Consider the following 27,809-nt stretch of genomic DNA (forward strand, 5'->3'; position numbering starts at 1 on the left):
TGTTTCTAAAATACTTATTCAGTTCATCCGCCATTTCCAATTACTACCTTTCCACCATCGTTTTCCAGATGTCCATTATCCACTCTGCCTCTCTTTTACACTTAATGAATCTGAAGAAATGTTTTTATCCTATTTAATATTATTGGATATTAATAGTATTTCATCTTTTACTTATTTTTTAGTTGCCTTCCATTGATTTTTAAAAGTTTCCCACTAATTTTTGCTGTATTTGGCTTTTATGTTGGCTTTGACTTCTCTTGTTAGTTACAGTTATGACGACTTACCTTTAGAATACATTTTCCTTTTTGGAATATATATATCCTGCACCTTCCAAATTATTTTCAGTAATTCCAACCATTGCTGCTCTGCCGTCATCCCAGCCAGTGTTCTTTTCCAATCAGTTTTGGCCAACTCCTCTCTTAGAACATACAAATTTACTGCACATTACTGGCCCTTCGGCCCACAATGTTGTGCCAATCATGTAACCTACTCTAGAAGCTGCCTAGATTTTCCCCAGTGCATAGTCCTCTATTTTTCTAAACTCCATATTCCTCTTAAAATACCCTATTGTATCTGCTTCCACCACCTCCACCAGCAGTGCATTCCATGCACCCACCACTCACAGTGTGATAAACATACCCCTGACATCCCCTCAGTACCTGTTTCCAAGCACTTTAAAACTATGCCCCCTTGTATTAGCCATTTCAGCCCTGGGAAAAAGCTTCTGGCTATCCACATGATCAATGCCACTCATCATCTTATACACCTCTATCAAGTCACCTCTCATCCTCCATTGCTCCATGGAGAAAAAGCCAGGTACACTCAACCTATTCTCATAAGGTACACCCTCCAATCCAGGTAACAGCATTGTAAATCTCCTCTGCACTCTCTCTAATAACATAGTTTATTAAGATGGCACCAGTAACTGACGACTCTGTGCGTGGTCTGCCGAGCAAACTGCCCTCTATAGTATCCATGTTCTTACTGTAGTGAGATGACCAGAACTGAACACAGTACTCCAAGTGGGGCTCACGGCGCTTGAACTTAGTCCCATGGTTCATGAATGCCAACACACCATATGCCTTCTCTTGTGTCTCTAATTCCCTTTACAGCACTGTAATACTAATACATCTGACTTTAGCTTCTCCTTCTCAAATTTCAGGGTGAATTCTACAATATTATGATCACTTGGCCCAAAGGACTCTTTTATCTTAAAGTCAAGTCAAGTCAAGTCACTTTTATTGCCATTTCGACCATAACTCTCTAATCAATTCTGGTTCATTGTACATCATCCAATCTAGAATAAGTGATATCTTAGTGAACTTAATGCACTTCCTAGATAATCAAAAACATGACACCTGTCAATGTTGAAATCCTCACATCTGTTGCAAATGGTGGCTTTATTGGCTCAATTAACAGTTCCAGATGTCAGAGCTCACCCAGCTAAGAGCTAGATGAGCAAGGTGTTCTTGACCCAATCCATGGAATAAAGAGACAGCTGGAACTGAGAATGTAAGATACACTTCAACAGAAAATTCAGGTCGGAAATCCGTTGAAGCAGTTGGGTTGGGATTCTGGAGTTCAGAGGGAGGAAGTTGACTGATACAGAGATGCTGTACTGAGGCAGGGAATTGGTTGAGAGTGCAGACAGATTGTCAATGGTTTCCTGCTGCTTCTGAATCATGTGCTCATTTTGGCAGATGACTTCCTTGGGTAAACATACACTAATGGGTCAATTGATGGCTTATTCAGACAGTCAAAGAATATAGATGAAGTTTGACCCAAAAGCAGAGCAGCAAAGGTGATTTAGCAGCAAGAAATAGTTTGGTAATAGCCCACAAAGTTTCAAGACACAATGAGCAATAAAACAGAATCTAAACACAATAGACAACAAGGGAATCTTTAGGCAAGGAAAGTGAAGGCTATGAGCAACTGTTTGAGGCTAGCTGGTTTGATGAGTGAACAAGGACTGTAGATGTGAACTGGTGTTAAATAGGCCACAGGTGATGGGTCTGGAATGAGTGGTAGGTGAATCCTATTAGTGGTCTGGTGACTGAGAGATGTCTGCAGGAGAAGGCCCGGCATCTTTGACTCTTAAGATCATGATCTACCTTGCATGGTCTTCCACCACCTCATTGTCTGCCTGCACTACATTACCTCTGTAACTGTCATGCTTATTCTATGAATGAACATCGAACATACAACAGTACAGCACAGGAATATACCACAATGTTATGTTATGTTGAACTCATTAAATTAGTAATCAAATGGCCATATGCCTATAAGACCATAAGACATAGGAGCAGAATTAGGCCATTCAGCCCTTGGAGTTTGCTCCAATATTCCATCATGACCGATACCAGATCCCATTCAACCCCCATACACCTGTCTTCTTGCCATTTCCTTTGGTGCCATGACCAATCAGACAACTATCAACTTCTGCTTTAAACATATCCATGGACTTGGATTCCATCGCAGTCTGAGGCAGAGTATTTTACAGATCCACCCTTCTCTGGCTAAAATAATTCCTCCTTATCTCTGTTCTAAAAAAGTTGCCCCTCAATCTCGAGGCTGAGCCCTCTAGTTCTGGATACCCCCACCGCAGGAAACATCCACCTTATCTTGTCTTTTTAACATTCTGTAGGTTTCATTGAGATCCCGCCACATTTTCATAAATTCCAGTGAGTACGGGCCCAAAGCTGCCAAAGTCTCCAAATAGGTTAACCCCTTCATTCCCAGAATAATCCTCATGAAACTCCTCTGGACTCTCTCCAAAGACAACACATTTTTTCTGAGATATGGGGCCCAAAACTGTTCACGATACTCCAAGTGCTACTAGTCACTGGTCGCCTACCAGAAAAGGCCCCTTTATTCCCACTTGCAGCTCCTAAATGTCAGCCATTCCTCTATCCATCCCTGTAACTTTTCTGTAACACCATTGATCTTATCTTGTTAAGCAGCCTCATGTGAGGCACCTTATCAAATGTCTTCTAAAAATCCCAGTAAATGACATCCACTACTTCTCCTTTATCCACCCTGCTGTCTACCTAAGATAAACCATAAGGCCATAAGATATAGGAGCAGAAGTAGGTCATTCTGCCCCATCATTCGATCATGGGCTGATCTAATTCTTCCACTCATCCCCACTCCCCTGCCTTCTCTCCATACCCTTTGATGCCCTGGCTAATCAACACCCTATCTATCTCTGCCTTAAATGCACCCAATGACTTGACCTCCACAGACACTACTGTCGACAAATTCCACAGATTTACCACCCTTTGACTAAAGTAATTTCTCCCCATCTCTGTTTTAAATGGACGTCCTTCAATCCTGAAGATATGCTCTCTTGTCCTAGTCTACCCTACCATGGCAAGTAACTTTGCCATATCTAATCTGCACAGACCTTTGAATGTTTGGAATGTTTCTATGAGATCCCCTCGTCATTCTCCTGATCTCCAGGGAATACAGCCCAAGAGCTGCCAGACATTCCTCATACGGTAACCCTTTCATTACTGGAATCATTCTCATGAATCTTCTCTGAAACCTCTCCAATGTCAGTATATCATTTCTAAGATAAGGAGCCCAAAACTGCACACAATACTCCAAGTGTGGTCTCATGAGTGCCTTATAGAGCCTCAACATCACATCCCTGCTCTTATATTCTCTATCTTTAGAAATGAATGTGAGCATTACATTCACCTTCTTCACCACTGACTCAACCTGAAGGTTAACCTTTAGGGTATCCTGCACAAGGAATCCCAAGTCCCTTTGCATCTCTGTATTTTGAATTCTCTCCCCATCTAAGTAGTAGTCTGCCCATTTATTTCTTCCACCAAAGTGCATGACCATACGATTTCCAACATTGTATTTCAAATCTTTTAGAGTATTTCATCAAAGAATTTTAACAGATTTGTCAGGCAAGATTTCCTTTGACAGAAACCATGCTGACTTTGACTTATTTTGTCATTAGTCTCCAAGTACCCCAAAACCTCATCCTTAATCATCAACTCCAATACTTTCCCAGCCACTGAGGTTATACTAACTGGCCTGTAATTTCCTTTCTTTTGTCTTCCCTTCTCAAAGAGTGGAATGACATTTGCAATTTTCTGCCCACATGTCCAAAGACAAGCTATCTTGTTTTTATCAGGATATATCTCCTTATTGTGATAGATGGTACATTGGAGAGGCTTCACTAAACCATATATTTTGGACATGTCCGAGTCTTGAAAAATACTGGAAGAAAGTATTCCAAACTTTTTCTGTACTTTTTAAAGTAAATTTTAAGCAAATTTTAAGCCTAACCCTTTGACTGCCTTGTTTGGTATTGTTGGAGAAAAAGGCATAAGTTTGGACTCATCTGATTTACATATATTGGCCTTTTTTTCTCCTATAGCTAGGAGGGTGGTGTTGCTTAAATGGAAGGATGTTGCTCCACCTACTCATGCTCAATGGTTACGTGATGTTATGTCATGCTTAAATATAGAGAAGATCCTTTGTTCAATTTTTGACTCTAACCAAGGCTTTCACACATTGCGGGGACCATTTTTGAACTATTTTCAAAACCTTTGATTTGGTGTTAAAGCGCAGGTGTTGGCTGATAACCTAAATCACTATGTGATTAGGATTTTTTTCAGTCTTTCTTTCTTTACCAAACAGCTTCGATCTTGGTAGTGGGTCTAGATTTTTTTAATAATAAAATTATTGCAATTCAAATTACAATTTAATTAATGTACATGTTTGATTATGAATATAGGGTACTGTGATTGCAAGTGTGATTTAAATATAATGTATTCGGTACTATTCTATCTTTTTTTTGATTCATAATATATATCCTCATGTACTCTATTATTCTATGTGAAAATTAATAAAAATCATTGAAAATGAAAGGCAATTTTGCCAGTTCTCTGGAACCATGCCAGAACAAAGCGATTCTTGAAAGATCATGACCAATGTATCCATTATCTCTTCAGTGACCTCCCTTAGGATTCTGGGATGTAATTCATCAGTTCACCTGACTTATCCCCCTAAAGACCTTCAAGTTTGTCTAGCACTTTTTCCTTTGTAGCAGCAATTACACTCACTCCTGCTCCCTGATGCTCATGGATCTCTGGCACACTACTAGTGCTTTCCACAGGGAAGACAGAGACAAAGTACTCATTAAGTTCTTCTAACAACACACACAAAATGCTGGTGGAACACAGCAGGCCAGGCATCATCTATGAGGAGAAGAACTGTCGATGTTTCGGGCTGAGACCCTTTGTCAGGACTAACTGAAGGGAAAGATACTAAGAGATTTGAAAGTAGCGGGGGGAGGGGGAATGCAAAATGATAGGAGAAGACCGGAGGGAGTGGGATGAAGCTAAGAGCTGGAAAGGTGATTGGCGAAAGTGATACAGAGCTGGAGAAGGGAAAGGATCCTTGGACGGGAGGCCTCGGGAGAAAGAAAGGGGGAGGGGGGAGTAACAGAGGGAGATGGAGAACAGACAGAGTGATGGTCAGAGAGAGAGAAAAAAACAAACAACTAAATATGTCAGGGATGGGGTAAGAAGGGAAGGAGGGGCATTAACAGAAGTTAGAGAAGTCAATGTCCATGCCATCAGGTTGGAGGCTACACAGCCGGTACATAAGGTGTTGTTCCTTCAACCTGAGTGTGGCTTCATCTTGATAATAGAGGAGGCCATGGATAGACATATCAGAATGGGAATGGGACATGGAATTAAAATGTGTGGCCACTGGGAGATCCTGTTTTCTCTGGCGGACCGAGCATAGGTGTTCAGCAAAACGTTCTCCCAGTCTGCGTCGGATCTCACCAATATATAAAAGACCACACCGGGAGCACTGGATGCAGTATACCACACCAGCCGACTCACAGGTGAAGTGTCGCCTCACCTGGAAGGACTGTCTGGGGCCCTGAATGGTGGTGAGGGAGGAAGTGTAAGGGCAGGTGTAGCACTTGTTCTGCTTATAAGGATAAGTGCCAGGAGAGAGATTGGTGGGAAGGGATGTGGGGGATGAGTGGACAAGGGAGTCACATAGGGAGTGATCCCTACAGAAAGCAGAAAGGGGCAGGGGAGGGAAAGATGTGCTTGGTAGTTGGATCCCGTTGGAGGTGGCGGAATTTACGGAGAATTATATGTTGGACCTGGAGGCTGGGGGGTTGGTAGATGAGGACAAGGGGAACCCTATCCCGAGTGGGGTGGTGGGTGGATGGGGTGAGGGCAGATGTGCGGGAAATGGGAGAGATGCTTTTAAGAGCAGAGTTGATGGTGGAAGAAGGGAAGCCCCTTTGTTTAAAAAAGGAAGACATCTCTTTCATCCTGGAATGTAAAGCCTCATCCTGAGAGCAGATGCAGTGGAGACAGAGGAATTGTGAGAAGAGGATAGCATTTTTGCAAGAGACAGGGTGGAAGAGGAATAGTCCAGGTAACTGTGAGAGTCTGTAGGCTTATTGTAGATATCAGTAGCTAAGCCATCTCCAGAGATGGAGACAGAAAGATCAAGAAAGAGGAGGGAGGTGTCGGAAATGGACCAGGTAAATCTGAGGGCAGGGTGAAAGTTGGAGGCAAAGTTAATGAAGTCAACGAGCTCAGCATGCGTGCAGGAGGCAGTGCCAATGCGGTTGTCAATGTTGCTTTTTTTGACCTGGAGGCTGACTTCTTCTGCCATTTTGTCCCCCATTACTACCTTACTAGCATCAATTTCCAGAGGTCCAATACCAACACAACCTCCCTTTTATTCTTCATATAACTGAAAAAACTTTTTGTATTCTGCTATATATTCTTGGCTAGTCTGCCCTTATATTTTGATTTTACCTTTCCTATAGGTTTTTGAACTTTGTTGAATTTTAAAAGATTCCTTGGCATTCATGCAATCCTTACATTCCCTTATCAGCCACAGTTGCCTGCTCTTGCCATTTGAGAACTTTGTCTTCTGTGGGACATTTATCCTGCGCCTTGTGAACTATTCCCAGAAACTTCATCCATCTCTGTCACCCCTGTCAGTATCCTCCTCTAATCCAGCTGGCAAGCTCCTCTCTCGTGCCTCAGCAATTCCCTTTATTCCATTGTGAATCTGATACATCTGAATTATGCTTCTCCTTCTCAAATTGCAGTATGAATTCAAGCATATTATGATCACTGTCTCTTAAGGGTTCCTTTACTTTCAACTCCCTTTGAAGATCAGGATTATTACACAACACCCAATCTAAGATAGCCTTTCCCCGAGTAGGCTCAAACACAAGATGCTCTAAAAACCCATCTCATAGGCATTCAACAAATTCCCTTTCTTGCTATCTGACACCAGCCATATTTTCCTAATCTCCTTCCATATTGAAGCCCTCCATTACAATTATGACATTACCCTTATTACGTTATTTTTTCAGCTCCCTTTGAAATCTGAACCCCACATCTTGGCTACTACTTGGAGGCTTCTATATGATTCCCATAATGTTTTCTTTTACCCTTGCAGTTTCTTAACTCCACCCACAAAGATTCAACTTTCTCTGACCTTATGTCACCTCTTTCTAAAGGTGTAATTCCATCTCTTACTAACAGAGCCACGTCACCACCAATGCCTTCCTGCCTGTGCTTTTGATAAAAAGTGTATACTTTAATATTAAACTCCCAACTATGACCTTCTTTCAGCCATGACTCAGAGACTGGTCAGTATGACATTGTGGGTATCACTAATTGTGCCATGAGTTCATCCACCTTATTCCGAATGCTATGCACATTTAAATACAGCACCTTCAGTCTTCAATTTTTCACCCTTCTGAATTTTGCCTCTGTGGTACAACCTAACTCTTTGTTCTGTCTGCAGTTGTACCCAATTATTGGCTTGTCCTTCCTTACATTCATATTACACCATCTACTTGTAAACCTGCTGGCTCATTCTCAGCTCTATCATACTGGTTCCCATCCCCCAGCATATTAGTTTAAACCATTCCCAACAGCTCTGGTACACCTGCCTGCAAGAATATTTGTCTCCCATTGGAATCCATCCCTTTTGTACAGGTCACACCTCCCTGAGAAGAGGTCCCAATGATCCAAAAATCTGAACCCCCTGCCCCCTGCTCCAATTCAGCAGCTACACATTTATCTGCCACCTCATTTTATTCCTATCCTCACTGTCATATGGCACAGGCAACAGTCCCGACTTTACTACCCTTGAGGTCCTGCTACTCAGTTTTCTTCCTATTGACCTGTATTCGGTTTTCAGGACTTACTCCCTTTTTCTACCTCTGTCATTGGTACTAATACGTATGTACCATGACTTCAGGCATTTGACCGACTAAGTTGCAATACTTCACATTTGGCTGTGTTAAACTCAATTTGTCATTTTTCCTTCCTTGTACTACTTCAATGTATTGATGTGATGAAATGATCTATATGAATGGCAAACAAAACATAAGTTTCCACTGTACTTCAGTACTTGCACAATTAATAAACCTATTTAACAATTTAATTTTAATTTACCAATTTTTAGATTGTTCCTAATTACTAGCTGTTGATTTGGTCATTTTGATAATGTGTTGGCAATTCAGTCAGGAGCTTGTGACCTTGATCTCTCAATTAACAAGCAAGACACACAAAATGCTGGAGGGACTCAGTAGGCCAGACAGCATCTATGGAAAAGAGTAAACAGTTGACATTTTGGGCCGAGATCCAGCAATGCAGGATGCAATTAGAATCATGACAGTTGCTGTGACCTCCCTGTGTTACATTTATTTGGATATATTTTACTGTAGGGTGAACAACTTGATTGGATGCAGATCACTTTAGGATGTTCTAAGATTGAGAAAGCTGCCAATAAATACAAATGCATTTAGTTTGAGGTATGAGAAGAAAGTGTGATGGCAAGTATACAGCTGAAGAAATTATCTAAGGCTGAATGAGTATTAAGAGCAAAGTTTGGCTCAGCTTACAACAGTGCTTTGTTAAGCAATAATAGTGAGGTTGATTTGACTCAGAAGGATCTGTTACAGAGCTTTGGGGAAAACAGTGAGAATGAGAAGCAGGATGACAGGAACCCAGACATTCTCCTGATGAATGTTCTTGGCCTGAGTTGCTAAGTTCCTCCAGAATTTTGGGGTTGTTGTTCTGTAATTCCAGCATCTGCAGAATTGTTTGTGTCATGTGCCCTGCTGACAATATAAATACCCTGTGTCATATTTTTCCAAATGTTCAATATCTCTGGGCTTTTCACTTTCATATTTTCACTTTAGCTGGTACACTTTTTTTATACTATGAACACATTATGTACAAAAATATTAATTCATGATAGAATTAACCTCTATGTGTTATATTCAAGTTTGAGGATGAGTGCTTCATTCGCTCAGATGGTTGATCCATTCTGTTTGTCTGGGTTTGTTACAAAATAACTATTCAGTATTATAGAGTAATACATATAAAATGCTGGAGGAACGTAGCAGGTCAGGCAGCATCTATGGAGAGGAATTAATGATCAATGTATCAGGCTGAGACCCTTCATCGGAACTGGAAAGGAAGGGGGATAAAATCCAAGTTACTGGCATCCAGATTGGAGAAGGTATTACCCAAAATTATTTCAGAAGATCAAACCGGTTTTATTAAAAATTGCTATTCTTTTTTCAACATTAGGAGATTATTGAATATTGTTTATACTCCCTCACATGACATTTCAGAATGCATGATTTCATTAGATGCGGATGCGAAGAAAGCATTTGATAGAGTTGAATGGCCTTACTTATTTAATGTGTTGGAGAAGTTTAATTTTAGTCCGATATTCATATCGTGGATTAAATTGATTTATCACACTCCAGTAGCCTCAGTGTTTACCAATAATCAAAGATCTCCCTTTTTTCACCTATTTCGGGGCACTAGACAAGGATGTCCTCTTAGTCCATTACTATTTAACATTGCCTTAGAACATTTGGCAATTGCCATCAGATATTTTGGGTATTAATCGTGGGACAGACATTCATAAGTTATCTTTGTATGCAGATGATTTATTACTATTCATTTCTAATCCTGAGAAATCTATCCCAGCAGTTTTATCATTATTGGCTCAATTTAGTGAGTTTTCTGGGTATAAGTTAAATCTTAATAAAAGTGAATTGTTTCCTTTGAATAGACAGGTCCCAATTTATGGAAATTTATCTTTTAAATTAGTTAATGATTCTTTTATTTATTTAGGGATCAAAATCACAAAAAAACATAAAGATTTATTTAGATTTAATTTTTTACCCTTAATTGATCAGATTAAAGGTTTGTTTACTAAGTGGTCACCATTATCTTTATCTCTAATAGGTAGGATTAATGCTATTAAGGGTTATTTTACCTAAGTTTTTATATATTTTTCAAGTGATACCAATTTTTATTCCAAAATCTTTTTTTACTAATGTTGATTCAAAAATTTTCTCATATATATGGCAGAATAAAAATCCCAGGTTAGGTAAAATATATTTACAGAAGACAAAGAAGGAAGGCGGGTTAGCATTACCTAATTTCAGATTTTATTATTGGGCAGTTAATATTAGATACTTGTTATGTTGGTTGAAAGATTGGGGTGGATCTTTCGGCCCTCATTAGGTGAGTTTAGAAATTAAATCTGTATCAGCTTATGCTCTGGGTTCTATTTTAGGGACTTCTCTCCCTTTTGCTAAATTGCCGAAACGAATTGACAACCCGATAGTTAAACATACTTTATGTATATGGTTTCAATTTCGGAAATTTTTCGGGTTGACTCAATTAGTTTTAAATAGTCCTATTGTATCTAATTGTTTTTTCCACTCTTCCATTATAGATCAAGCTTATTCAGCTTGGAAAACTAAGGGATTACTAAGATTTTCTGATTTATTTTTGGACAATTGTTTTATGTCTTTTGAGCAATTATCCAACAAATATAACTTGCCTAGATTTCATTTTTTTAGATATTTACAGATTAGACATTTTTTAAGTTCTGTACTCCCTATGTTTCCAAATTTTGTGCATTCAGATATTTTGGAGAGTTTGTTTGAATTAGACCCTTTTCAAAAAGGGCTTATTTCAAAACTTTATAATATAATTATGAAGATATGTTCAGAGCCCCTTTATAAGACCAAAAAGGATTGGGAAAGAGAGCTTAACCTTATTATTTCTAGTGAGAATTGGGATAGAATTCTTCAACTAGTTAATACATCATCAATATGTGCCAAACATTCATTAATACAATTTAAGGTCGTACATAGGGCCCATATATCCAAGAATAAATTAGCTCATTTTTACTCTTATATTAATCCTATCTGTGATAGATGTCAATCTGAAATCGTGTCTTTAACTCATATGTTTTGGTCTTGTTCATTTTTGAAAAAATATTGGAAAGATATTTTTGATATTATTTCTGCGGTTTTGAATATTGATTTACAACCTCATCCTATTACCACAATTTTTGGTATACCAATGCTAGACTCACTGCATTTATCTTCTTCTGCCCATCGAATGATTGCATTTCTAACTCTGATGGCTAGAAGATCTATATTGTTGAATTGGAAGGAAATTAACCCTCCCACTGTATTTAATTGGTTCTCTCAAACTATGTTATGTTTAAATTTAGAAAAAATTAGAAGTGGTGTTTTTGATACTTATATTAAATTTGAAAAGTTATGGAGACCATTTATTCAACATTTTCATATGACGTAATATGACCCTTTTCCAAGTTCATTTGATTTCCCAGCTTTTAGCTTATGTATGTTGAGAGGACCGGAAGTTACGGCATTGATGAATATTTATTCTTGTGAGATATTATAAACAGCCCCTTTTCTTTTTTTTGCTTCTTTTTTCTTCTTTATTAGTTATTAGATTAGTAGATTAGCTAATTTTGCATTATATTTTTTTCTTTCTTTTTTCTGTTTTTTTATATCATATATTATGAAATATTTAGACTTACCATGTTCATACATATACTGTATGGTTTATGTCTTGGTAAACTCATTTATACTGTAACTATTGTTTATGTCTTTTTTCATCTGTAATTTGTATGTAATTTGTATGTTTGTAATTTCTTTATTAATATATCATTTGTATTCTGTCTATATTATTAATAATAATAAAAAGATTTAGAAAGAAGAAAGGGGGATAAAAGCCCGAATAAGAATGTGGGGAGACAGGGAGGAGAAAGGGGGGAGAAGAAAGGGGGATAAAAGCCCGAATAAGAATGTGGGGAGACAGGGAGGAGAAAGGGGGGAGAAGAAAGGGGGATAAAAGCCCGAATAAGAATGTGGGGAGACTGGAAGGTGATTGGTGGAAAAGGTAAAGGGCTGAAGAAGAAATAATCTGATTGGAAAGGAGACTGAACCATGAGAAAGGGAAAGAGGAGAAAAAAATCAGTGTTTGATCAGGAATTTGAAACCTATCGCTTCAGACTTTTGTTCAATAAATTTATATTTGTCTTAATTAATTTTTTTAAAATTTCTTTTGCCAGTTGATTAACAAAGGGAAGATTGTTAAATTTGGGAGAGAAAACAGATTGCCGAAACAAGTCATGATGACCATGCAAATTCCAATCAAACCAAATTTAATTCCATCATTCCGACTGGTTGTTTACTACTATCTTGTAAAGGGATCAGTGGTGGAATTTGTTGCCGATTCTGTGTGGATTGATGTGAGGGACACATGTATGGGAACAGTAAGTATCTTGTTTTCTGTGACAGGGATAGTATACGAATAAGGCTCAATCTGTAGCCAGGGTTCACAAACATTATTTGGGAATAAGATTTATAACATAAGTCATGATTCTTATGAGAAAGTCCAAATCAGACCCAATTCCAGTGTAACTGAGGTCAAGCAAAGCTCTTTCTTTGCTTTAGATCTCTTCTCAGTCATGCTAGCAGCAATATTTGACCTTACAGTAGAATGGGGAATCACTGTTTGACAAGGGCAAAATGTGTCCTTGCTTTGCACACTGTTAATCAGATGCAAAGATGCAGTTCTGGGTACACCAGAAGCACCACATGAGTGCTGTTCCATGTATTTAATGTATGCTTCTCAAAACCCCTGCACCATCACTCCTTCCTGTGTATATTACCTGGTAAATTCTGTTACTATAATAAACAAAACTACAGTGCAAGTATTATGTACTTATTGGTACTAACTTTTTAAAGTTAAAAGGGCCTGTATAAAGCACATATCATTCAAACTATTCAAACTGGACTAATAAATTTGCAACAAATAGCTTAGATCATGTAAATCTTGGATTAGGTTATTTAGTCACAAGAGACTCTGCAAGTCATCAATACCTTGAGATGCCATATTAACTAATTCAGCAGCCAACAACGCATGTACATTAACAAAAGACTTTTTTGTTGTTTTGATATATTATATAACCTTGCGGGTTGTGGTGATGTGTGCTAACTAAGAAGAACTTGCACTGACTCATTTCACTGTCTGCACACATTCTGTTCAGTGTGTGAGATTTCTCACTCTGACATACAAAGGAAAAACTGAACTCTGGACCCCCAACCCACCCCAATCCTAATGCGTCCAATTTCACATAAAGTATTAAAAGTATTGGCTTCAATTGTGATCCATTAGAATTGGTCTAAGATTAACATTCTGAATGTGCTTGATAGAAAGTCATTGGAACTGATGAAAATGTAAGATAATTACAGATTAGTCTTGAACAAAAATACTCTGAGTATGTTTCAATTAATAATGAGGGGTGCAAATGAATTGCAAATGCTATAATTATTGCTGGTAAAATTATCAGCAATAAACTAAGTTTATTGTATTCATGTTGACTGACACCTAGTGAATATTTCAAAATGAAAGGTTTGACACATTAACTTCTCAATCATATCAGTCCATTTGTTAATAATGACATATTTGGCTTCCCAAGTTGCTGTTGGTGAGAATTTGTTAATGCAATAAGCTGTTTGACAAAACTGAAACTGTAGCTCCTGGACACCAACAATCCCAAGTGGACAATTGAAAATAACAGGAGTTTGGTAAAGAAAGTCTATGCAATTCATATTGCTGTGAGTTTGGGAATAGCTTAGAAGTCAGAATTTTTAAGTTGTCATGTTGCCCTGATCACAATTTCTGGGGATGTAATTGTAAAACGCAGAGCCTACTAAATTTGCCAGCAGTCAACAGAAGCTATTGTTTCAGCCATAACCTACTATTTGTGACATTTTATCCTAGCTGAAGGTTTCTGGTGCAAATCCAGGTGATGACAAGAAATTATACAAACCTGGAGACGGGTTCAAATTGAAAATAACAGGTGATCCTGGTGCAAAGGTTGGGCTTGTTGCTGTGGATAAAGCAGTGTTTGCTCTGAGTAAGAAGAATAAAATAACACAGAGCAAGGTGAGTCATTTTTTAAATGTTTCTATCTAGAAATTACACTTGATAGGCCTACAAGAAAACACATCATTTGAGATTCCAACAATTTGTTTCAAAGAATGTTGCTCACAATAAAGTTCAATAGGTACATTTAATGTCAGAGAAATGTATACAATATACATCCTGAAATTCTTCTTCACAACCATCCATGAAAACAGAGGAATGCCCCAAAGAATGAATGATAGTTAACTGTTAGAACCTCAAAGCCCCCCCCCCAACTCCCCCTCCCATGCACAAGCAACACCAAGGCAAAGACCCAATCCCTCACCAGCAAAGAAGCATCAGCAACCTCCACCAAGCACTCAGTGCAACGAAGCATCAATAAAGACACAAACAACACACACAAAATGCTGGTGGAACACAGCAGGCCAGGCAACATCTATAAGGAGAAGCACTGTCCATGTTTCGGGCTGAGACCCTTCGTCAGGACTAACTGAAAGGAAAGATAGTAAGAGATAAAGACACAGACTTGCAGTACCAAAGAAAATTGGTACATTCAGTAATTCGATATACAACAGGCTCGCTCTCACAAGAAAAAGAGGTTTACCCATTTCACAGCAAGAGGGTAGACATAACAGACAACTTGCTGATTTATGATGTTAAAAGTCTGTTGTGTTGCTTTTTCTGAGCTCTGCACCCAGAGAGTCTCTGGACACACAGCCCACGGCAGCTAGCTAACCCGCTGCACTTGATGTTCCATGTTCTCCCGCGATGCTTCAGCCAGGGGCACCAGCCTTGAATCAGCCAGTTTCCAGAGCCACAAAAATCTGGCACCCTGAAAACGCACTAGTTTTCCAGGCCGTGTCTTTGGGATATCAAGAAGCGGCCAGTCGTGAGGCCCTGAGAGTGGGTACCATTCCTGCAAAAAAACCAAAGTCAGTGTGTAACTCCAGGTCAGGGTCTTCAAAAGAATTAGTTGTGATTGAGCTAGTTCCTGAATGAACAAAGGAAAGCTGAATGAAAAATGTTATACACTCAGTGAGTGATGAATCTTTGAATTCTTCACCTGGAGGGCTGAGTTATTCATTCAAAACAGATGTATAGGCTCTTGGATATTAAATCATATGGGAAATGCACTGGGAAACAGTGCTACAGTTGGCAGTCAGTTGTAATCCTCAGGAAAGGCATAGCAGGCTCAAAAGTTCTGAATGATCTACTTCATCTCCCTTTGTATGTTCTTCTGATCTTTAACATATCAATCCATTTGTTTTATGGTCACCATTGCTCAACGATATCTTTTATGTCCATCTTATTTAATTAGTTAGTTTTAGATTTTGCAGGTGTTCTTGTAGGCTTTGAACCCTTGGCTGGATCTTATCAGCCCAAGCAAGATCACTAACTCAACAGGTCAGTAATGTGATTGTTATCTTCCAGTCAGTTGGCGGCATGTTCGGTCACAACGGCTTCTACGGGTTCAACAAAAGGTACTACTATCCTATTTAAACTTAATTTTAATGTCACAAGATCCTACTATATATTAAGGACAAAGTACTGTAACTCTACCGCATCAATCAGTTGCTTGTTGATGGAGAAAATGAAGGAGTTGCGCATCATGCTGTTGCCTGAAGCAAAGAAGGCATACAGTCTAATAGCGAGTGACTGTTTGGTTGATTTCTTGTAAGCACAAGACCCTTTTGGACATTGTTAACGTGAAATGCTGCAAGTTCAATTCACTGACTTCTTGGCGGTGATCAGGGGTAGATGGCAGAGGAGCTGTGAGGCCTCGGTCATAGCAAGGACTAGGCCTCAAGCCACGGTGTCACTTGTTTACAGCTGCCAGGAGAGAGAGCCATTGGAGCCAGTGTGCTCCCCTGGAGGTAGTCTGGGCTGATGTCCAGGATGGAGTCTGCACTGCCTCCCCATGTTTGCTTGGCTGAAGACAAGCTCTGTTGTGTATTTATGCAGAGTTATGCAGCATTAAAGGTTCAGGTCAGTTCCACTAGTTGATGACCATGTCTCGGCAGCAGAACTTGGACGATTAAAGAGAACATGCTCTACTTTAGTTCAGTGTGTGCTTGCGTGTTGGATTTCTGGCCTGATTGGATTCTCATCTAACGTCCATAAGATATAGGAACAGAATTAGACCATTTGGCCTATTGAGTCTGCTCCACCATTTAGTCATGGCTGATCCTTTTTTCCCCCCTTCCTCACCCCCACTTCCCAATCTTCTCCCCATAACCTTTGATGCCGTGGCCAATCAAGAACCTATCAATCTCCTCCTTAAATACACCCAACTACCTGGCCTCCACAGCTGCTTCCGGTAACAAATTCCACAAATGCACCATTCTTTGGCTAAAGAAATTTCTTTGCAATTCTATTTTAAAAGGGTGCCCCTCTATCCTGAGGCTGTGCCCTCTTGTCCTAGACTCTTTCACCGTGGGAAACATCCTTTTCACATTTACTCTGTCCAGGCCTTTCAACATTCGAAAGGTTTCAATGAGATTCCACCCCCCCCCCACCAATCCTTCTAAATTCCAACGAGTGCAGACCCATCAAACATTTCTCGTATGATAACCCTATCGTTCCCAGAAACATCCTTGTGAAGCTCCCCTAGACCCTCTCCAATGCCAGCATATCTTTTCTTAGACAGGGAGCTCAAAACTGTACACAATACTCAAAATGAAGCCTCACCAGTCCCTTATTAAGCTTCAGAATCCCATCCCTGTTCTTATATTGAAATGAATGCCGATATTGCATTTGCCTTCCTCACCACCGACTCACCCTGCAAGTTAATATTTAGGTATTCTACATTTGGACTCCAAGTCCCTTTGTAGTTCAGATTTTTGGATTTTCTTCCTGTAGAAAATAGTCTGCACATTTATTTCTTCTACCAAAGTGCATGACCATGCATTTTCCTATATTGTATTTCATTCGCCACATTCTTGCCCATTCTCCTAACCTGTCTAAGTCCTGTAGCCTTCCTGTTTCCTCAACACTACGTGCCCCTCCACCAATCTTCATAACGTCTGCAAATTTGGCAACAAAGCCATCTATTCTATCTTATAAATCGTTGATATACAGCATAAAAAGAAATGGTCCCAACACTGACCCCTGCGGAACACCACTAGTCTCAGGCAGCCATCTGGAAAAGGATCCTTTTATTCTCATACGCTGCCTCCTACCAATCTGCCAATGCCCTATCCATGCAAGTAGTGCTCCTGTAATACTGTGGGCTCTTATCTTGGTAAGCAGCCTCATATGTACACCTTGTTAAAGGTCTTCTGAAAATCCAAATATCCAACATCCACTGCATTTTCCTTACCTATCCTACTTGTAGTCTCCTCAAAGAATTCCAATAGGTTTGTCATGCAAGATTTCCCCTGAAGGAAACCATGCTGACATTGTCCTATTTTGTCCTGTGTCAATAAGTCCTCCATAAACTCATAATTAACAATTGATTCTAATATCTTCCCAAACTCAGTGGTCAAGCTAACTGGTCTATAATTTCCTTTCTGCTGTCATCCTCCTTTCTTAGAGTGGAGTGATACTGGCAATATTCCCATCCTCTGGAATCAATGATTCTTGAAAGATCATTGCTAATGCCTCCACAATCTCTACCACTTACCTCTTTCAGAACCCTTGAGTGCAGTTCATCTGGTCTGGGTGACTTATGTTCCTTTAGGTCTTTCAGCTTTTTGAACACTTTTTCCTTTGTAATTGTAACTGCACTCACTTCTCTTTCCTCACACCATTCAACCCCTAGAGTACTATTTTGCTGGTATCTGCCACTGTGAAGACAGATGCAAAGTGCTCATTTAATTCATCTGCCATCTCCTTGTCCTCCTGATGCACCATCAATAACTCACTCTGAGACGTAAGGCGAGATATCGGCTTTTATTGACTGAAGAAGGAACCAGCAGTGAGTGACCATCATACTACATCCTGGAGAATGAGGCAGAGAATCAAACCTCGATCGCCTTTATACAGGGGCCTGTGGGAGGAGCCACAGGAGCAGTCAGAAGGGGGCGTGTCCAGACAGGTACATAGTTCACCACATTCACCCCCCCTTTGTTTAAAAGAGTCCCCATGTGGCGAAGTTTCTTACAGGTCAAGTCTATCAGGTGGTCGAATCTGTCGCTGCGATCTACGTAGCACCGGCTGTGATTGCACCGATGCCGGCGACATTGGTGATTGCACAGGAGACGGAGGTTGTGCTGGTTCCAGCTCATGCATGTGCGAGGCACCTGGTATATAAGTGTCATGAGGAGTCTATGTAGGGCCTGGTGAGCGCGGTGTCACCTCGGGTACAGGGTTCATAGTTACCGGAGAGTGTTCAGGGTAGTGGCCTGCTGCACCTGCAGGCGCCAGGTCGCGGATGGAGACCGTGTCCTCCCGCCCATCAGGTAAGACCACGTAGGCATACTGGGGTTTCGCATGCAGAAGGTGAACCCTCCCAACCAGCGGGGAGTATTTATTACTCCTCACATGTCTCCGGAGCAGCACTGGCCCCGGGGACGTCAGCCAAACTGGTAGAGTGGTCCCAGTGACCGACTTCCTGGGAAAAGAGATTAGGAGTTCGTGAGGGGGGGGCGCCATCCGACCACCTGGGCCCTCCAAGGGCTTGTGCTTGGCTCAATGATCCCCTCTCTGAGCAGCCGCTGCACCTCTGACTGAATGAAGGCCCTGTCCCCCACACTGCACCGCCTGCTTTTAGTCGCCACAGGTTTACAGTCGGGGTCAGGTTGGCGAACCGCGGCGGGGGAGGGACCTTGAGAGTGGAGAGACTGCAAGTGGTGTCGGTAGCGCAGCTGTCGTGCTGGATGGGATGTGTGTGCCGCTGTGTGTGTGTGGTCAGTAGTGGTGAAGTCCCACAGAACTGAGGATTCCGGACAGTGAGTGGTGGGAGGGGCCCGTCATATACCATAGTCACACTTTCGAGATGGCTCTGGAAGTCCAGCCCCAATAACACAGGTGCGCACAGATTAGGCATGACCAGTAGCGCAAAGTTCTGATATTCTGTGCCTTGCACCACCAATGTCGCTACACAACCCGCCCGGATGTCTGTGGAATGCGACCTAGAAGCCAAATGGATCTTCTGACTTACTGGCCGTGTTGCGAGTCCGCAGCGTTGCACTGTGTCTGGGTGAATAAAACTCTTAGTGCTGCCCATGTCAAACAGGCATCTAGTCCTGTGCCCCACCACCCGGATGTCCATCATGGACCTTGCAAGCTGGTGTGGGGCACTTTGGTCGAGGGTCACAGTGGCCAGAGATGAGCCGTCAGGGTACCCAGTAAGCATCGGAGGGTCGGGGGCAGGGCATGCTGACGCCGACAAAGATGGCCGCCCACATCCGGGGTACCCAGTAAACATCGGAGGGTCGGGGGCGGGGCATGCTGACGCCGACAAAGATGGCCGCCCACATCCGGGCATGCAAGATGGTGGCCCCCACATCTCACCCGCAGCGCTGCACTCCGCTCGCAGTTTAGACTTACAGACCTCGGCGAAATGGCCCCGCTTTCCGCAGCTGGAGCAGGTCGCTTCTCGCGCTGGACAGCGTTTTCGGGGGTGCTTTTTGAGGCCACAGAAATAACAAAGCACAGGCTTCTGACGGGCCACCGCCGTGGTCGGGTTCGGGGAGCTCATGGAATCGCGACTGGCAGCAGCGAATTCGCTCAAGGGAGCCGGCGGTGGCGGGGTCTGAGGCGTCCATGGAACCGGCGGGGAATCGTGCGACTGGACAGCGTCGGTGTAGTGCAGAGCAGCTTCCAGAGCGTTGGCCGTCTCGATCGCCGAGCATAAGGTAAGATCAGAGTGTTCCAGCAGTCACTGGCGCACGTACACTGACCTCAGTCCCGTCACAAAGGCATCTCGTACTAGCAGCTCCGCATGTTGTTCTGCCGTGAGCGTCTTGCAGTCACAAGCTCGGACGAGTGTCTGTAGTGCTCGGAGAAACTCGGCGCTCGATTCTCCAGGCCGCTGTCGCCGGGTAGCTAAACGATGTCTTGGGTAGACGGTGTTCACCGGCCGCAGGTACTGTCTTTTGAGGGCGTCCAGTGCCCCTTCATAGGTCAGCAGGTCCCGGATAATGGAATAAACTTTTGGGGTGACCCTCAAGAGGAGAATTCTGTACATAACGGCAGGGTCAGTCACACGAAGCTCCGCCAAGTATGATTGGAAGCATGCAAGCCAGTGTTCAAAGGCAAGAGCTGCTTCAGGGTCTTGAGGGTCCAAATCCAACCTTTCTGGACGTAAAACGGTTTCCATGTTTTAAAACTTTCAGTCAATAAAATTGATGCACCATCAATAACTCACTCTGAGACGTAAGGTGAGATATCGGCTTTTATTGACTGAAGAAGGAACCAGCAGTGAGTGACCATCATACTACATCCTGGAGAATGAGGCAGAGAATCAGACCTCGATTGCCTTTATACAGGGGCCTGTGGGAGGAGCCACAGGAGCAGTCAGAAGGGGGCGTGTCCAGACAGACACATAGTTCACCACACCTCCATTATTATTTCTTTCTTTCTTTTTAAATCTTTTTATTAATTTTCAAACAAGCATAATAAGAAAAACATCGAGTACAAAGAGCTTAAGAGTACATAAAAAAACATAGAAAGTAGGTTCAGGAGTAGGCCATTCGGCCCTTGGAGCCTGCACCACCATTCAGTATGATCATGGCTGATCATCCAACTCAGAACCCTGTACCTGCTTTTTCTCCATACCCCCGATCCCTTTAGCCACGAGGGCCATATCTAACTTCCTCTTAAATATAGCCAATGAACCGGCCTCAACTGTTTCCTGTGGCAGAGAATTCCACAGATTCACCACTCTCTGTGTGAAGAAGTTTTTCCTCATCTCGGTCCTAAAAGGCTTCCCCTTTATCCTTAAACTGTGACCCCCTCATTCTGGACTTCCCCAACATCAGAAACAATCTTCCTGCATCTAGCCTGTCCAATCCCTTTAGAATTTTATACATTTCAATAAGATCCCCCCTCAATCTTCTAAATTCCAGTGAGTATAAGCCTAGTCAATCCAGCCTTTCTTCATATGAAAGTCCTGCCATCCCAGGAATCAATCTGGTGAACCTTCTTTGTACTCCTTCTATGGCAAGAATGTCTTTCCTCAGATTAGGGGAGCAAAACTGCACACAATACTCTAGGTGCGGTCTCACCAAGGCCTTGTACAACTGCAGTAGAACCTCCCTGCTCCTGTACTCAAATCCTTTTGCTATGTATGCCAGCATACCATTTGCCTTTTTCACCGCCTGCTGTACCTGCATGCCCACCTTCAATGACTGGTGTACAATGACACCCAGGTCTCGTTGCACCTCCCCTTTTCCTAATTGGCCACCTTTCAGATAATAATCTGTTTTCCTGTTCTTGCAACCAAAGTGGATAACCTCACATTTATCCACATTAAATTGCATCTGCCATGAATTTGCCCACTCACCTAACCTATCCAAATCACCCTGCATCCTCTTAGCATCTTCCTCACAGCTAACACCACCGTCCAGCTTCATGTCATCTGCAAACTTGGAGATGCTGCATTTAATTCCCTCGTCTAAATCATTAATATATATTGTAAACAACTGGGGTCCCAGCACTGAGCCTTACAGTACCCCACTAGTCACTGCCTGCCATTCTGAAAAGGTCCCGTTTACTCCCACTCTTTGCTTCCTGTCTGCCAACCAATTCTCTATCCACATCAATACCATATCCCCTGTACCGTGTGCTTTAAGTTTGCACACTAATCTCCCGAGTGTGTACATAATTAATAGGTTAATATACCAATACAAACAATTGATAATCCACATATAATAGCCTCCCAAACTCATAGTAGGTTACAGAAAATGGAAAAATAAGAAAAAAAAACAAAAAAAACAACTAACCTAACCGACTTGGGCCATTGCATTATATTAAGAATACACAGTAGTATCAATAACTCCGCACCTCTATCCAAATAATTAAAGATGATAAGGATGGGGTTTGGGAAAGGTCAGCTTAACTCATATGAAAGTGTTGGATAAATGGTCTCCAAGTTTATTCAAATTTAACTGAAGGGTCAAAAATGACACTTCTAATTTTTTCTAAACTCAAACAAGAGATAGTTTGAGAAAACCTCTGAAATGTAGTTGGAGGATTAATTTATTTCCAGTTCAATAGGATAGATCTTCTTGCCATTAATGTGACAAATGCAATCATCTGCCAGGCTGAGGGGAATAAACGACTATTATCCATCATTGGTAAACTGAAAATTGCAGTAATAGGATGCGGTTGCAATTTGATATTCAAAACTGTTGAAATAATACCAAAGATATCTTTCCAGTAATTTTGCAGACAGGAGCAAGACCAAAACATGTGAGTCAATGAGGTAACTTCAGAATGACATCTGTCACAGATTGGATTAACATGAGAATAAAATCGAGCAAGTTTGTCCTTAGACATATGAGCCCTATGGACAACCTTGAATTGTATTAGGGCATGTTTGGCACAAATGGAAGAGGAGTTAACTAACTGTAAAATTTTCTCCCACTGCTCTGTGGGTAAAAGACAATGAAGTTCTTTTTGCCATTCCTTCTTTATTTTATCTGATAACCCTGGTTGTATTTTGTATTTATAATCATATTATAAATTATGGCTACTAAACCCTTCTGACAAGGATTCAGACAACTTTGGATTTTTCCGTAATATCCATTGGAAATAAATTTGGAAAGGAATGTAACATATTATTCAAAAAAACTCTAATTTTTAAGTATCTAAAAAAATGGATTTTAGGCAAATTATATTTATTGGACAACTGTTCAAAGGAAATAAAACTATTATATAAAAATAGATCACAAAAACAAGTTATACCTTTTGTTTTCCATAACACAAAGGCTTGGTGCATAAAAGAGGGCTGAAAAAAATTGGATATAATAGGGCTTGATAATATAAACTTATCCAAGCCAAGAAATTTATGAAATTGAAACTGTATTTGTAATGTATATTTAACTATAGGATTAGTTATTTGTTTATTCAATTTAGATAAAACAAAAGGAAGCAAAGATCCTAAAATAGAAAACAATGAAAAGTCTTGTACAGATTTGCACTCCAAATTTACCCATTGTGGGCTTGGTAATGTGACCGATTCTTGTGTCCAAAATATTAAGTATCGAATGTTAACTGCCCAATAGTAAAACCTTAGGTTTGGCAAAGCCAAACCACCTTCCTTCTTAGGCTTCTGTAAATATTTTTTACTTAATCTAGGTTTTTTATTCTACCACACATACAAGGATATTTTGGAGTCAATAATGTCAAAAAAAATTTAGGAATAAAATTTTGTAATGCTTGAAATAGATATAAAAATTTGGGTAAAACTATCTTCTTGATAGCATTAAATCGACCAACCACTGACAAAGATAATGGGGACCACCTAGTAGTAAGTTGCTTGATTTGGTCAATCAAAGATAAAAAGTTAACTTTAAATAAATCCTTATGTTTCTTGGTGATTTTAATACCAAAATAAGTAAAGTTATCTGTGACAACTTTAAATGGTAAGTGTTTATATATTGAAACTTGCATATTTAATAGAAATAATTCACTCTTATTAAAATTCAGTTTTGTAGCCGGAAAAGCTACTAAACTGAGCAAGCAAGGATAAAATAACAGGAATAGATCTCTTAGGGTCAGAGATGTGTAGTAACAAATCATCAGCATATAGTGATAGCTTATAAGTCCCTTCCCTGTGGGTAATACCAAAAATATTAGGTGAGTCACGAATAGCAATGGCTAAGGGTTCCAAAGCAATATCAAATAGTAGAGAACTTAAAGGACAGCCTTGCCTCGTACCATGGAACTGCTGAAAAAGGGAAGATCTTTGATTATTGGTAAGAACCAAAGCCAAAGGCTTATAACATATTAATTTAATCCATGATATATACTTTGGGCTAAAATTAAAATTCTGCAGTGTATTAAATAAATATGGCCATTCAACTCTATCGAACGCTTTTTCAGCATCTAAGGAAATGACACATTCTGGAATTTTAGATGAAGGAGTATAAACTATATTAATTAATTTTCTAATGTTAAACGATGAATAATGATTTTTAATAAATCCGGTCTGGTCTTCAGAAATAATTTGAGGTAATATATTTTCTAATCTAGTGGCCAAAATTTTGGTAAAAATCTTGGAATTAGTATTCAGCAAAGATATAGGCCAATAGGATGTAAATTCAATAGGGTCTTTGTATTTTTTAAGAATTAGAGAAATGAAGGTGTTCATTAAAAGATTGTGGTAGTTTACCTACAGTTAATGCATGTTTAAAAATTTTACAAAGCCAAGGAGAGAGTATAGAAGAAAAGGATTTTTAAAATTCCACAGTATAACCATCCAAACCAGGGGCTTTACCTGATTTCATTGAAAAAATAGCCTCTTTTATTTCAGTTTCCATAATAGGTGCATCTGGTAATACACAATCTTCGACTGTTAATTTCAGGATATTCAATTTTCTTAAAAATTCATCCATTATGGAAGAATCATCAGAAAGTTCTGATTGATATAGAGAGTTATAAAAATCTTGAAAGGCTTTATTTATCTCTTTATGATCAATCATCAAAGTGCCATCTTATTTACGAATTTTAATGATTTTTTGTTTAACCAAAGCAGTTTTCAATTGATTAGCCAATAATTTACCTGATTTGTCTCCATGTACATAAAACTGAGTCCTAGATTTAATTAACTGATTTTCAATCGAGGAGGATAATAACAAACTGTGCTCCATTTGAAGTTCAACTCTCTTTTTATAAAGTTCTTTACTAGAGGTCACAGAGTAAGTCTTATCAATTTCTTTAATTTTATCAACCAATTTAAGTATTTCAGTGTTAATTTGTTTCCTGACTCCAGCAGAATATGAAATAATTTGTCCATGAAAAAATGCTTTAAAAATGTCTCATAATATTCCACTAGAAATCTTTTCCATTATTATTTCTCCGGCCTCATTTTCTAGTAGTCCTATATCCACTCTCCTCTCTCTCTTATTTTTATATACTTGGAAGAAGCTTTTTCTATTCACATTGATATTTTTGCTAGCTTGCTTTCATATTTCATCTTTTCACTCCTAATGATTCTTCTAGTTGTTTTCTGTAGATTTTTAAAAACTCCCTCATCCTCAATCTTCCCACTATTTTTTGCTTTGTTATACGCCCTCTCTTTTGCTTTTACAAAACAGAAGACTGAGTACAGGATTAATGGTCAGTACAAACCAGAAGACTGAGTACAGGATTAATGGTCAGTTCCTTAAGAGTGTGGGTGAACAAAAGGATCTTGGGGTTCAAATCCATACATCCCTCAAGGTCACTGCACAGGTTGATAGGGTAGTTAAGAAGGCCTATGGAATGCTAGGCTTCATTAACAGGGGGATTGAGTTCAAGAGTAGAGAGGTCATTTTGCAACTCTACAAATCTCTGGTGAGACCACATTTAGAGTATTGTGTTCAATTCTGGTCACCTCATTATAGGAAGGATGTGGAAGCTATGGAGAGGGTGCAGAGGAGATTTACCAGGATGTTGCCTGGTTTGGAGAACAAGTCATATGAAGCAAGGTTAGCAGAGCTGGGACTTTTCTCTTTGGACCGTAGAAGAATGAGAGGGGACTTGATAGAGGTCTACAAGATTATGAGAGGCATAGATAGGGTGGATAGTCAGTACCTGTTTCCCAAGGCACCAATAACAAACACCAGAGGGCATATGTACAAAATTAAGGGAGGGAAGTTTAGGGGAGACATCAGGGGTAAGTTTTTTACACAGAGGGTTGTGAGTGCCTGGAATGACTTGCCAGGGATGGTGGTGGAGGCTAAAACATTAGAGGTATTTAAGATCCTCTTGGACAGGCACATGGATGAAAGAAAAATGGAGGGTTATGGGGTAGTGTGGGTTTAGTACTTGTTTTTTAAGGATTATATGGGTGGGCACAACATGGGGGGCTGAAGGGCCTGTACTGTGCTGTAGTGTTCTATGGTTCTATGGTACATTAGTTTTGACTTCTCTTGTCAGCCATGGTTGTATTATTTTGCCATTTCAGTGTTTCCTTGTTTTTGGAATACATCTATCCTGCACTTTTCCCATTTTCCCCAGAAACTCAAGGCATTTCTGCTCTGCTGTCATTTCTGTCAGCTTATCCTTCCAATTGACCGGCTCCTCTTTCATGCCACAGCAATTTCCTTTACTCCACTGAAATATTGTTGTGTCAGAATTTACTTTCTCAAGTTTCAAGCTGAATTCAATCATATTGTGATCACTGTCTCCCAAGGATTCCTTTATCTTAAGTTCCCTAATCGCCTCTAGTTCATTACCTAACATCCAATCCAGTATAGCTGGCAGGCTCAACAACAAACTGCTCTAAAAAGTCATCTTGTAGGCATTCAACAAATTCACTCTCTTGAAAACACAAAGTACACTACAGATGCTGTGGTCTCTTGAAATCTAGTACCTACCTGATTTTCCCAATCTACCTGCATGATGAAATTTCCCATGACTATCATAACATTGCCCTTTTGACACACCTTTTCTATTTTCCCGTTGTAATCTGTAGTCCATGTCCCAGCTACTGTTGGGAGGCCTGTATATAACTACCATCAGGGTCCTTTTATCCTTGTAGTTTCTTAACTTAGCCCACAAGGATTCAACATCTTCCAACCCTATGTCACATCATCCTCATGATTTAGAAACATAGAAAACCTACAGCACAATACAGGCCCTTCATCCCACAATGCTGTGCAGAACATGTACTTACTTCAGAAATTACCTAGGGTATCCCATTAGGATTTATGGTTAGGGTTAGGATTCAATGTTCTTTACCAGCAGAGCCACGCCACCTCTTCTGTCTACCTTCCTATTCCTCCGATACAATGTGTAACCTTGGACTTTCAGCTCCCAATGGGGAGATGGAGCTCATCAGCCTGGGAAGGAAGTCCATCTAAGAGAGGGAAAACTCTGATTTCAAACCTCTGCTGCCTTGCGGCCATACCCACTCATGGGAAAGGCTTCGGGAGTAAACCCTGAGGACAAATCTGGAACTGGAGTCCCTAAGGCAGTCCAACTTTGCTTTCAACCTTACCCTGGCAACTCCTGTGACGTCACTGGTGCCAAGCTGTATCGACCCTTGCCCTTCCCTTGGACAACATCGGTGGTGTGGAGAGGGGAGACTTGCTGCTTGGACAACTGCCGGTCTTCCATACAACCTTGCCCAGGCCTGCACCCTGGAGAGACTGAAGCAGATCCATGGTCTCATGAGACTAACAGATGCCATCCATCAGCTCCCAACTACAACCATCCTTCAGCCATGATACAGTAAAGGCTATAGCGTCATAGCCAACGATCTGTACAGGTGCAACAAGATCATCCACTTTATTTCTTATTGTCCTCACTTGGAGATATAACACATCGAGTATTGTATTTGCTACACTTTTTGATTCTGCATTCCTAATGTACTGATACTCACCCTGCTGGCTGCAATTTTGTCCTATCACCTCCTGA

General features: G+C 40.6%; 1 protein-coding gene across 1 annotated transcript in view; it reads left to right on the forward strand.

The window, feature by feature from the left end:
* Nucleotides 1-27,809, forward strand: part of LOC132406560 (complement C3-like) — a 277,413-nt gene that overhangs the window by 94,428 nt on the left and 155,176 nt on the right. The window contains exons 13-14 of the mRNA XM_059992384.1: nucleotides 12,439-12,642; nucleotides 14,157-14,321. Of these exons, the coding sequence (XP_059848367.1) occupies nucleotides 12,439-12,642; nucleotides 14,157-14,321 (369 nt within the window). The remainder of the gene's footprint in view (nucleotides 1-12,438; nucleotides 12,643-14,156; nucleotides 14,322-27,809) is intronic.

This window comes from Hypanus sabinus, chromosome 16 (assembly GCF_030144855.1).
Source record: "Hypanus sabinus isolate sHypSab1 chromosome 16, sHypSab1.hap1, whole genome shotgun sequence".
Classification (NCBI taxonomy): domain Eukaryota; kingdom Metazoa; phylum Chordata; class Chondrichthyes; order Myliobatiformes; family Dasyatidae; genus Hypanus; species Hypanus sabinus.